The sequence below is a fragment of the Branchiostoma floridae genome, unplaced genomic scaffold (assembly GCF_000003815.2).
Source record: "Branchiostoma floridae strain S238N-H82 unplaced genomic scaffold, Bfl_VNyyK Sc7u5tJ_1494, whole genome shotgun sequence".
In the NCBI taxonomy this organism is placed as follows: domain Eukaryota; kingdom Metazoa; phylum Chordata; class Leptocardii; order Amphioxiformes; family Branchiostomatidae; genus Branchiostoma; species Branchiostoma floridae.
The window spans coordinates 173,659-185,279 of record NW_023365729.1 but is presented as its reverse complement, the minus strand read 5'-3'; the positions used below and the strand labels follow the sequence as shown (position 1 = coordinate 185,279).

The following is an 11,621-nucleotide window of genomic DNA, read 5'->3' as shown; positions in this document are numbered from 1 at the left end:
AACGTCGAACTCTCTGTCTACAGGAAACAATACAGGACACAAACAGCTTACAGACTTATAGTACAATGCTAAAGTTTCTTCCAACACAAAGGTATACACAGAAGCTGTGGTTTTGTCTGTAAAGATATCCAAGTATTATAGTACACACCATATTCTTGAGATCCAAGTGTTTGAAGGATAGTAAAAGTTCTATCACACTTGTTTAAAGGGGCATTCCACTCTTGAAGGGAGTCTTGTTTTCCAATAGATAATGTGGCAATGAATACATAATCAGCAGAATTTTGTGGAATTCACCTTGGGATGAATTATGTGATGTGTACAATAAGGACACTCACTAAACCCATGCAGACCCTACCCATGCATTCCCTATACGCATAGACACTGTGTTAATCGTACATATTTTCGGAATAAATGAGGTACGCTAAGCACACCGAGAAGGCAAATTGCTCATAAGATAGCAAAGAATACAAGAACAAGACAAGATTTCTTAGCGAACCTGAAATTAGTTTTGTAACCTTACCTAAAAGTTTTGCATTGTATTCAGCCATAGGATTAATTCAATTAGAGGGTACTTGGGGAGTTTAGTAGAAGACTGAATGCTTTTGAGGCATGTGAAGAAACTGGGTACTTTATCGTATAATGTGAAGTAGTATGCAGTTATCACTTCCTAAAATTAATATCTATCGGAAAATAACACCCCCGTGTGGAGTGGAATGCCCCTTTAAGAATTTGAAGTTGGAGTTTAGGTTCATCAAAATTTTTGAATCTCTGTAGCAACAGAAATTGTATTATTATTCTCCAATTTGATATTCCATTGACAACTCTTTTTAAAAAATTTTTAAGCTGAATAAGTCACTTTGTGAAGTATTTCTATCTAATTTTCTTAGTTATGAACATTCTGACATGCTACTTTATTCTATGTGGTACACTCAAAATGATTTTTTATAACAAAATCAAACTTACTTGTCTTCTGTCACCACTGTACAAGCAATCAGATCACTGTTGTCTGAAAAACAATGTCAAAAACCTGTTAGTGTTCCACCTAAAACTAGACATTAAAATCAACATTACCTGTATGATTTTTGACTGCTTGACATGATTCAGAAAGAGATTTCCTCTAAGACAGGATATAAAATAAGAGTCACATGACTGTTAAAGAACCCACCACACTTATCAAAAAGAGTAGGGGTCCTTTTGGTTTGAGTGAATCAAACCTTTAAAGTTACCATCTGGTCTTACACATCTTGTATCTACAATATGATATCAACCTGGTGTGTTACATATACACCCAACAAACAGAGAGACAGACAGAGAGTTAGGACACTTACTGAGGTCTAGTTTCTCATTTTCCTTGATGAGCTCGCTGTCTTTGGTGAGAGGTAGTTGGTCCTCTACCTTCATTTGAAGTGACAAGGACAGGTCCCGTAGGAGGAAGAACGTACGCATAGCCTGTTGGAAATCAGTAGTACTGGTCATTACATGTACTGCAAATAGTTAATTTTTGCAGTAGTCTTATGTTTGTGGTTTTCACTGTGAGCTTTTGCAACCGACACATCAGGCCCCAAACTTGTGCTCTATCATACAATGTATTTATTAATAAACGTATCGTTCCACCTACGAACATAAAACAGCAAATGTTTCCTACCACAAAACTATCTACAGTATGAAAGAATAATTTCTATACGGTAATTCTTTTTGTTACCCGGATACCTCAAGTGTGCATGCGTTGGGGATTACTTACATATGCTTCATTACTTGATCTCTTTAAACTCACCTTCTTCTATTGGCAGATCATGGGAGCTTTGCTAGAATGGTACATGTATACACCACAGGACATACCAAAAATATTTTTCTTATTTTCAAGATAGAAAATGCTAAGATTCTTACCTTCCTGGCCCTCTCGACCTCCCCGCAGGGTAGCCGCTTGTCGAACTCGATACCAGTGAGCGGAGTCCCAGTGGGAGGGAGTAACACTGACGGGTCCATCGTCAAGTACTCGACATTTAAGGGCTTCTCCTTCATTTTACTAAATTCGTCCTCAAACATGTCCAAGAAGATCTCATCACCCTGTAGAAAAAATGCAGACAATGTGTCAGTCAATTCCATGTGATACAGTGAATTGATGAATGTTTGTGGTTTTTACATTTTGTGGTGTCCATGGTGAGCTCTTACCACAAACTCATCATACCACGAATATGTACACTATCTTGCAATGTGTTACAACTATAAACAATTCCCACAACAATTCCCTACAAGTTGGAGGCAATTTACAGTAGTGCAATGTACAAGTCTGGTCATACAGATGTGTTCAGTTAGAAACAAACAGTATGACACATGCATGTAAGTTAGGTTTCCATAATGAAGGTGGAGATATATTTTCAGTATTCCCCATTACTAGTGAAAAAGGTCGCACCTTGTAGAACATGCGGAGTAGAAGTGTGGCGGCCTCTCGGACCCCCTCCACGTACGCCACATGCCTGTCCTGCAGGTAACACTGGTCCCGCGACAGCACCAGCTGTTTCACCAGGGTACAGCTCAGCCACAGGGTCGCCACTCGCACAGCAGAGACTGGGGCACAAACATGGTCACAGTCAACTCACACTACATCATATCTCCACACTATGCTCCAGCTCTACACTACACTAGTTTATACTAGCACCACTAGAACAAGCTGTTTCACCAGGGTACAGCTCAGCCACAGGGTCGCCACTCGCACAGCAGATACTGGGGCACAAACATGGTCACAGTCAACTCACACTACATCATGTCTCCACACTATGCTACAGCTCTACACTACACTAGTTTATACTAGCACTACTGGTACCAGCTGTTTCACCAGGGTACAGCTCAGCCACAGGGTCGCCACTCGCACAGCAGACACTGGGGCACAAACATGGTCACACTTAGGGGGTACAGAAAATTCAGGTACAGGTACGGTCCAGGTCCAGAGGATCAGGTCTAGGTCCAGACCTGAACCTCTGGAGATCTTTGCAAAATTTGATTTCTTTGATATCTTTACATGCCGATTTTTGTCAGTCACAAAGGATGGAATGGGCAACATTTGTCCATCCCCCACTGCAGAATTCCATCAAATGGAAGGACAGATGCTAGCTGAAACCCTGATCTCTACACATCATATTTCCATACTAGTACTATATCTCCACAATGGACCACACCTTTCCACTTTGTTTCATAATTTGCATACACTGCACTGCACACTACATCACCACACCATTGCGACACTACATCTAAACACTACACTACGAGTCAACTCAACACAGTACAACATCTCCAAATTTCACTAGCTACATGTCCACACTACACACAATCAATCATTTGCAGGCATCATAGTCTATGAAACAAACCTTGTTTTGTGCTGAGCTCTAAGACCTTGAGGAGTCGTTCCAGCAGCGGAGAGCTGTAGTGTTGTTTAGTTGGGGAGTGGACAGAAGGCATGGCCACAGCATCCATCAGGCCTTCTCGAATACCTGGGGAACATTGGCACAGTTAGTACAGCATGGCCATCTCAAGGTAGTAATAGTAGTAGTAGCATCCAGTATTTGATTATACTGCTGCTGGGACAGGTAGGCAGTCTTCACACCGCACTTCCATGTGGGTTCAACCTAGTTTGACCGCACACCTTGATGTCCCTCCTAACACACTTCATTCAGGATTTCCTTGGTTTACCACAACCTCTGTTGCCTAAGGTAAATAACATAATAAATCAACACAAACCTGAAGGAAATATGCATACCTAAAAACTTCTACTTCAAGTTCTATGGCTCCATTTGGATGGTTCAATCAAAGACAACATATTAAGAAGTCCTTACCTTCATTCTTCCCCATGGCATACAGAAGACAGAGGGAGAACAGTCCTTCATAGTCATTGTTTCCACAGTCCAGGGTGTCAAATATGGCATCAAGGTACCGCCTGCAAAACAACATAGGTTACATACACAGGAGAAACCAAGGGTTTCTTATAACTAGAAATTATGAACTTTTGAATTAAAAGGAAGAAATCTAGGACTTGAAATCTTGGAGCCATTGGCTTGTTATTCACTGTGTCTTGGGTATAGTATTGGATGGCAGAGCCCATCCCTCTCCTTCCAACACCTATTCCCTCCTCAACCGAAGTCAGGTACAAACTTGTACACCTTTTTAAGTTGTGTTATTATTAAGTGCTCTTCTCAAGGACACAAGCCAGGAATGCCAGGAATCAAACTTGTGAACTCTCTATCTTTCATCTTTTTTAAGTGGGTTTTTAAAAAGATATGGGTATAACATGCCAGCAATTCTCAAAGCCTAAAATAAGCAACTTCTGCATGACAGAAAAGGGAATGTGGCTTACCTCTTGAACCCCGTTGTTGACTCTGTTTGTCGTACCCCCGTGGCCGCGGCGCGGGAACACTTCTCCTCGTCTGTGATGTTCTGACTGCTCATAACAGTGTCTCCTGATATGGCTGCTTCAGACAGAAGTGATAAAGACATCACCCAACAAAATACATTCATCAGTGAATAATTTCATCAGGTTGGTAGAAGACTTAATCACAAAGTTCTTTATGAACAACCATGAATTTTATATATTAAGAGCCAATGTTTCAATGACCATCTGTCATCTTCGTCAGGGCTGTACTGACTGGTTTACAGCGCTCTGTAGATAGGCGATGCAATCCCAAACATTCATGTTTTGCACACGGTGTTAAGTCTTCATGCGACAGGGCTCTAGCCAGGATTTTATTTTAGCATAATGGTAATGAAGAGGTAGGGAAGCAACCCATTGGGGAGAAAGTGTGGAAAATGTAGGGCATTCTAACTCTAAGGGTACCCATGAGGGGACTAATTTGAGGATTATTTGGTCAGCTTGGAGGGTCATATCAACATGTTCCAAATTTGACCACACATTGTTCAACAAGTAGATACAGTCAAACCTGCCCAAGACGACCACCTGGGGGACCGGAAGAAAGCGGTTGATTTGGACAGGTGGTCGCTGAGAAGAGTATCGACTCAAAACATGGCCGATGCAAAGTATAAATGGTTTCCGTTGTGTTGAATGGCAAATAGCAAGCACACTGCACGCACACAAAGAAGCGAGGTCTTTAATGTCAAATACAACACGCACACTGTAAATTGCAAGCTTTTATTACGATACAGTGTTTTAAAGTTCAATATTTGTACACTAAACTGACCGATTTCGGCACAAAATCGCACTAGTTATCATCAAAAATCGATGAAAACCTCAATTTTGAAAATGATGCGGTCGTTATGGGTCCCAATTTGGGCCGGTTGCGGTCGCGTTCGCCAGGTGGTCGCTTAATTCTTACGTCAATGGGGAAAAAAATAGGGACCGAGAAAAAGCGGTCGAAATGGCCAGGTGGTCGCTAAGAAGAGGTGGTCGCTCGGGCAGGTTTGACTGTACATGTACAAGCATCAAGTTCCACTGCACTAGTTTAAAATTAACGAAATAGTCCTAATTCAGAACCGAGGTTGCAAATTATATGGGAAGTGGCATGTTACACTAGAAATGCACTAGCTAGTGAGTGAGTACATTAGTCTGTTTAGTTGTTGTTAGTACTCCCTATGACTGAAAATCGTGACATTTTGTGGAGGTCCTGGATACATGAAGATGTTCTTTTGTCTTTTCAAGCTCTGCTAACAATCCAGACATATAGCCCTAATTGTTAATACTGTAACAAAGCAATAACAAACAAGAGTTCGTAGACCTCAGGCCTGCATGAAATGTATTGGGTTTCTGTAGACCTATTGTGTATTTTTGCCTTTTTGTCTGTGGTACGTGGTTGGAAAAATGAGCTTTTTACCGTGTTGGTTGTGCACCATGCAAAAGTCTGACTCTGAAATTCCATTTTCTGAATTTGTAAGTTTGGACATGGATGAACATTACTTATTTTGGATTTCTTAAGTATGTAACCAACCACAGTACTTTGAAGTTGTTGAGACGCTACCTTTTTTTGTCTCAGATGGCCCATGCACATGTAGTTACTCTGTCACATGATATACTAATATCTTCCTATTTCAATGTACTGACCTAATGCAGCTGCTAAGTCTCCTTGGTTTGTGTTCTTCCAATGATATTCATTAAAGATTTATTTCTGGGGTGTTATTCACTTGACATCGGAATGTTACTTGCATAATTTGACCAATGATACTTTTATCTGTAGTTCCATAGACATTAGACAATATGAATAGTGGTAGCCCCCATGCAGCAGCAACAGTTAGTCCCCAGGGTGGTATGATATTTTCATTCAATCCATCCAACCCAAACCTAAATCTCCTGTAGTATCTAAGCCAAATTTAACAGCATAATTTAATATGAAAAATGTCCTTGTCAATCCCATTTATAGATGGCAAGCTGCTGGCAATGGAAGCTTTGAAAAGTTCAGAAGCTGTTGTAGTCAGAGCAAACACCCAGCAAACATCCCCGCAAACCAATGAGCAGTTGCTTAGAAGGGGAATTTCATCATATATTTGCCGCGACAAAATGCAACAAACGATACTGAATTTAAAACAGAACAAAGCTAAGCCTCCACCACTTAACCCTGCCTGTACCATAGATTAAGCAGGCCCAAAAACCAAGCGAATATGACTAGCCCAAAACAACAAATTACCTGTATACAGTATGGAAATGGCATTACCAAAGAAACAAAAAGAAACACAGGACAAATCATACACATACCTTTCTCTTATGCCCACACTCTATACAGTTCTCCTCCACATTAGAAAATTGCATCTTCTTCTGTTTAAGTTCAAGTTCAACCATGATTGCCAACAGGGTAAAGGAACTTGTACCGGAACTTAAAACTCAGTACTATACAGCTCTAGAAACACCACAAAGAGTAATAAGCAAACTCCAATTATACCTGACCAACAGATATATAATCTGGCACACTCCCGTCATCTGGCAAACTGTCAGTGCCACTAAGTAACCTGATACATTGAAGGTGGCCCAGGCCAGATGATGGTTCTGCACCCAACCATAATCTGTTTTTAAAACCAAGCAGATATTGGGAGGATGCCCCAACCACACTAAAACAGGGTCAACCTATACAGTATCAAGTTCAAGCACTAGGAGGCCCAAAATCAAACCTGACCACCAGGACACCACAAACAACTCACGTACCAAATGGCAACACAATGGCACCTTGCGTTCCGGAGATACAGCGCACGCCCCGTGCCCGCACAAAAGGTAACCTAAAATGTCAAGTTCAAGCACCAAGGGCGCCAAAATCAAAATTGAGCATTATTCAGCCACCGCCGACACATGTGCCAAATATCATCGCGCCAGCACCAGCCGTTCAGAAGATATAACTCCGGAAACACCCCTCCCGGACACAAAATTCGACCTGCCGGGTCAAGTTCAAACGCGACAAGGCCCAAAGTCAATCCTAGGCAACAGGCAACAACCCCCCACCCATGCACCAAAAATCGTCGCAATCGCGCGTATCGTTCCGGACACACAGCGCCAAAAGTGCCCCCAAAACACCAAAAATGCCACCTGCAATGTCAAGTTCAAACGCCAGGAGGCCCAAAATCAAACCTGAGTGTTAGGCTACCACCCCCAACCCACGTACCAAAAATCGTCGTGCTCGCACCATCCGTTCACGAGATACAGCGCCCTACATCCCCGGCTACCGAAAAGTTCCCACCAGCATCAAAACCATACCTGCATACATGCAGGTAAAAAACAACAACAGGTGTGCAAAGATAAAGAAACAAGCTGCCATCCCGAGAGGTACAGCTAACTGGAAACAAAGGAAAACTACCAAAATAGCTGATAACCAGAAAGAATACAAAGCACTGTTCCTGGGTCATTGTCAAGTTGACACTATCATACAAAAGCATCCTTGCCACCACTGTAATATGAGACACATGGGTATGAATGAAAATAAGAAAAGCCATTAGAATAGCCAAACTACAAAAAAAGGAACAAAAGGCTCCGCTCCTGAGGCATCACCAAAATAAATCCCAGCAGAAAGAAGCATCCTTATCACCACAGTAACATGACACATGGATAAGAATGAAAATGAGGAAAGCCATTAAAATAGCCGAATAGAAAAAAGGAACAAAAGGCTCCACTCTTGAGGCATCACCAAAAATAGCATCCTTGCCACCACAGTAGTATGAGACCCTGGTCTCACCTGTAGGTTTACTCCTCCTGACAGCCGGCCCCTGGCTCTCACTACTTCTGGGATACATCAGGGTATAATCGGACGGGGCCTGACCATCTATGGGCCCCATCAACCAGTGTCCGGGGCCAACGATAGGACCACGAGCGCGCTCCCTTGTACTAACACTCCGCACAGACAAATCTGACAAATGTAGTTAGCTGGTTAATTGATGTTAGTATAGACACAATGTTGTATCCAGGTTTTTCTACATGATAGAACACTATAGCACTAGTAAAGAGCAAGATATATAACATAATCTTTAGGACCAAACAACCCAAAACAGTAGATCCTTAGATGCAATGAAATGGAACCAAACCATTCAGGAGGCCATGGTCAGCTACATGTGACAGGGACCTTGACTACAGCGATGCAACTACATTGCCCCTTTTGGGACTATTCAGGGGGTAACCCTTATGTAGATGTATATGTTTGACGAAAAGAAATGACAATACTAATACAAAACAGCAAAAAATTAGCCTCTAGTTCGCACAGCTGCCACCATGTGCTGTACGTGTCTAACACTACGGACACCAATGATACAAAAATCACCTTGTATGAATAAGGACAGTAATATATAACAGAAGACAAAATATATCCACACATCTAACTAGTAACTCAGACGTTTTTTAACCTCTAATAATGATTACATATGTTAATGATCCTCCAAATGTCACCTTGTAAGCTTTAAGATGACTTCTTCAGAAATGGATTTAGGAAAAAAGACATACAATGTACATGCAAAAAATGCTACATACTACCACAGCATCGCATGCATTTTTTAAAAGTTAGACATCCTAGATTGCCATATCTGAAGACAATACAAACTTTACAACTACAAGTTTTTTGCTCGTCACATTTCACACTGCAGAAGAAATATTCAATTCCGAAATAAAGCAGGACGTGAGGACCAAACATTTCAATGGGAACAGGGCAGACTATTCTGTTGGAATGAACCTGAAGGTGGTATCTCACTGAACTTGGGGCACCAGTGCGGCACTGCGGGGTTCGTTCACTGTGGCACTGTTGTGTTATTTTTGCTGACTTAGATATTGCGTAATATGTAAAAGTATGGCTTAGAAGACAACAAAATACACAAAATGTAAGAAAATTTGGTCTTTATCTCTGACATTCGTTGTGTATCTTTCAAACCCCCAGTGCCGCAAGGGTGCCCCAAGTGCATTGAGATTCCATCTTGAGCTAGAATAGGATATGACACAAGCTGAATGTGAAATGTTAAGTGACAAACAACAGCAGAAGTTTCCCCACCTTCTGCCCCAGTGTCAGACAGCTCTGCAGGGTCCTTATAGAAAGTGGAGTTCCCCTCGGTGTACTCTGTCTCCCCATCTTCCTCAGCTTGGTCAGTGTTCCGAGAGCTGGGCTGTTTCTTGTGTTTTTTCTTCCCCTTCCCGATGCTCGCCTCCAGAGATTTCTCCAGGGTCTCTGCCGGCGGGGTGAAACGCCGGGGATTACTTGATGAGGGATCCTGTGGATGTAAAGGAGAAAAAATATGGGTCAGTCTTCCTGAAGAAGGTCCAACATAAACTATGCACTCTTAGACAGCCAAGAAAATGCCTGAATTATTTCTAGAATTCTTGCAAACTTCACACAATACCATACAATTAGGCTAACTTCCAGAGAGAGTTGCCAAAAATAAGTTGAGAATTTTTTAAATCGCATACATGTCAAGTGTGACAAAAAATTTGATCAAGCTCACAAATATGAAGATGTTGCATGTTGTATGTTATCAGATGCCTAAACTGAATTTGATTATTCCTTTTGTTTCCTTTCAGGCACTATCACACACAATATATAAGCTTCAGCTGTATTTGTTGATTGCTAGAAAATTGCTGATTCTAGGCAATACTTTTATGAGAGTCCATAGGATTCCCACTTTCAAACAGAAATTCTTTTTAATACACAATCACAATGCAGGAAATATATAAATTGTTGCTATTCTACAAAGTGCTGTTAACAGCAAATTTTATACAGCTGATTCTCACTCAGACAGTAGCAGCTCAATAAAATTGACAACCTATACGATGTCATATACAGACAGATGAAGAAAAGGCTCCATCTCTGAGGAGTTGCCAAAAGTTGTAGTGCCATGGTGCACTGACCTGGTTCGAGTTTGTCGCCTGTTCTTCCTCGAGCGCCTCGGCCTGAGGACCTTGGTTGAAGATGAAGTCCGCCAGGGAGTTGACCAATGGGGCGTGCTGTATTATCAGGAATACCTGAGGAGGAGCATCAAGAGATATAACGTAGATTACTAGTATCATTGGCTGTCTGAAAATTAAGGAGAAGTGGCCAATCTGCAGAAAAAACTGTGCTTATTTTTTCGACATCTTCATACAAAAATTGGCATATCCTAGATGTGAAAAAATATATAATAAAACTTGTGCAAAGTAAAAAGTGTCCACTTTTGAGAGGTGGTCACTATAGAGAGGAAGATGTCTCTATAAATGTATACTATCTAGGGGACAACCAACAGAGGCCACCATATACAGAGGTGGTTGCTACTAAAAGTAGTACAGGTTTGATGGTAGGTCAAATAACAAAAAAATAACAGTGCATGGTTTTGTCAGACCGATAGAAAAGAAATTCTAAAGCTTCCAGGTTGATTTTAAGGATTTACCTGTGATAGAAGGAACAGGGACACCACAGGACTGACTCGACTTCTGCCATCCTGCTGACAAAGGGAAACAATACAGATAATCAACTTCATGGTATCTGCTAGAGAAAGTGTTTATAAGAACAAAATAACATAAGATATCAACATGATTATTGTGACTAGCATTGAAAACAGCAAAAGAACATGGAACACAAACACAGTTAATGTCATTGTGACAAATGTTCCGGTATGATGACGTATGTTCCGGTATGATGAGTTTTGAAGTCACATTAAACAAAAAAAAAGCTGCATATATTTCATGATTTACAGTATTCAACTTGATGCATGAAACATCTTCATAAATTGGCCGCATGCCGAAAAAATTCAAGCACTTTTGCTGATGAAACTTAAGTGACCAATCAGAGTTGCTGATGAAACTAACAGACCAATCAGAGCACGTCATCTCCGTTACCTGATACCGTATTCCGTCCCCGCCATCGTGACTGAGCGAGTACACGTAGAGCGGGATGAAGAGTCTGTTCAGAAGATGGTCCGTCAGGACGTCGTTAAGGTCCTTGATGTTCAGACACAGGATGTCGTTCAGATAGTGGAGATGATCTAGGTGTTCTGCAACCAGGTCACCCAGCCTTCCACGACTCTGGTGGCTGGAACAACATTCACACATGTATATGATTGCCCCCTGGCTACTTTAGACAAAACTGCATAAGGCAAGTCAGCTTGATAATGCTTGAAATACTGGTAGCTTTTTTTTGTTGCCAAATCAAAGGCCTCTAGTGACTGAAACAACAAAACACACATTTTTTCTGTGA

At 41.4% G+C, this 11,621-nt stretch overlaps 1 protein-coding gene across 1 annotated transcript in view; it reads right to left on the bottom strand.

Annotated features, from left to right (window-relative positions):
* Positions 1 to 11,621, bottom strand: part of LOC118407863 (protein CLEC16A-like) — a 31,107-nt gene that overhangs the window by 4,452 nt on the left and 15,034 nt on the right. Inside the window, exons 7-19 of the mRNA XM_035808417.1 lie at positions 11,264 to 11,456; positions 10,816 to 10,869; positions 10,301 to 10,414; positions 9,450 to 9,666; positions 8,154 to 8,324; positions 4,349 to 4,463; positions 3,831 to 3,931; positions 3,366 to 3,488; positions 2,414 to 2,568; positions 1,888 to 2,067; positions 1,329 to 1,449; positions 964 to 1,006; positions 4 to 17 (exon numbers count right to left, since the gene is read on the bottom strand). Of these exons, the coding sequence (XP_035664310.1) occupies positions 4 to 17; positions 964 to 1,006; positions 1,329 to 1,449; positions 1,888 to 2,067; positions 2,414 to 2,568; positions 3,366 to 3,488; positions 3,831 to 3,931; positions 4,349 to 4,463; positions 8,154 to 8,324; positions 9,450 to 9,666; positions 10,301 to 10,414; positions 10,816 to 10,869; positions 11,264 to 11,456 (1,601 nt within the window). The remainder of the gene's footprint in view (positions 1 to 3; positions 18 to 963; positions 1,007 to 1,328; positions 1,450 to 1,887; positions 2,068 to 2,413; positions 2,569 to 3,365; positions 3,489 to 3,830; positions 3,932 to 4,348; positions 4,464 to 8,153; positions 8,325 to 9,449; positions 9,667 to 10,300; positions 10,415 to 10,815; positions 10,870 to 11,263; positions 11,457 to 11,621) is intronic.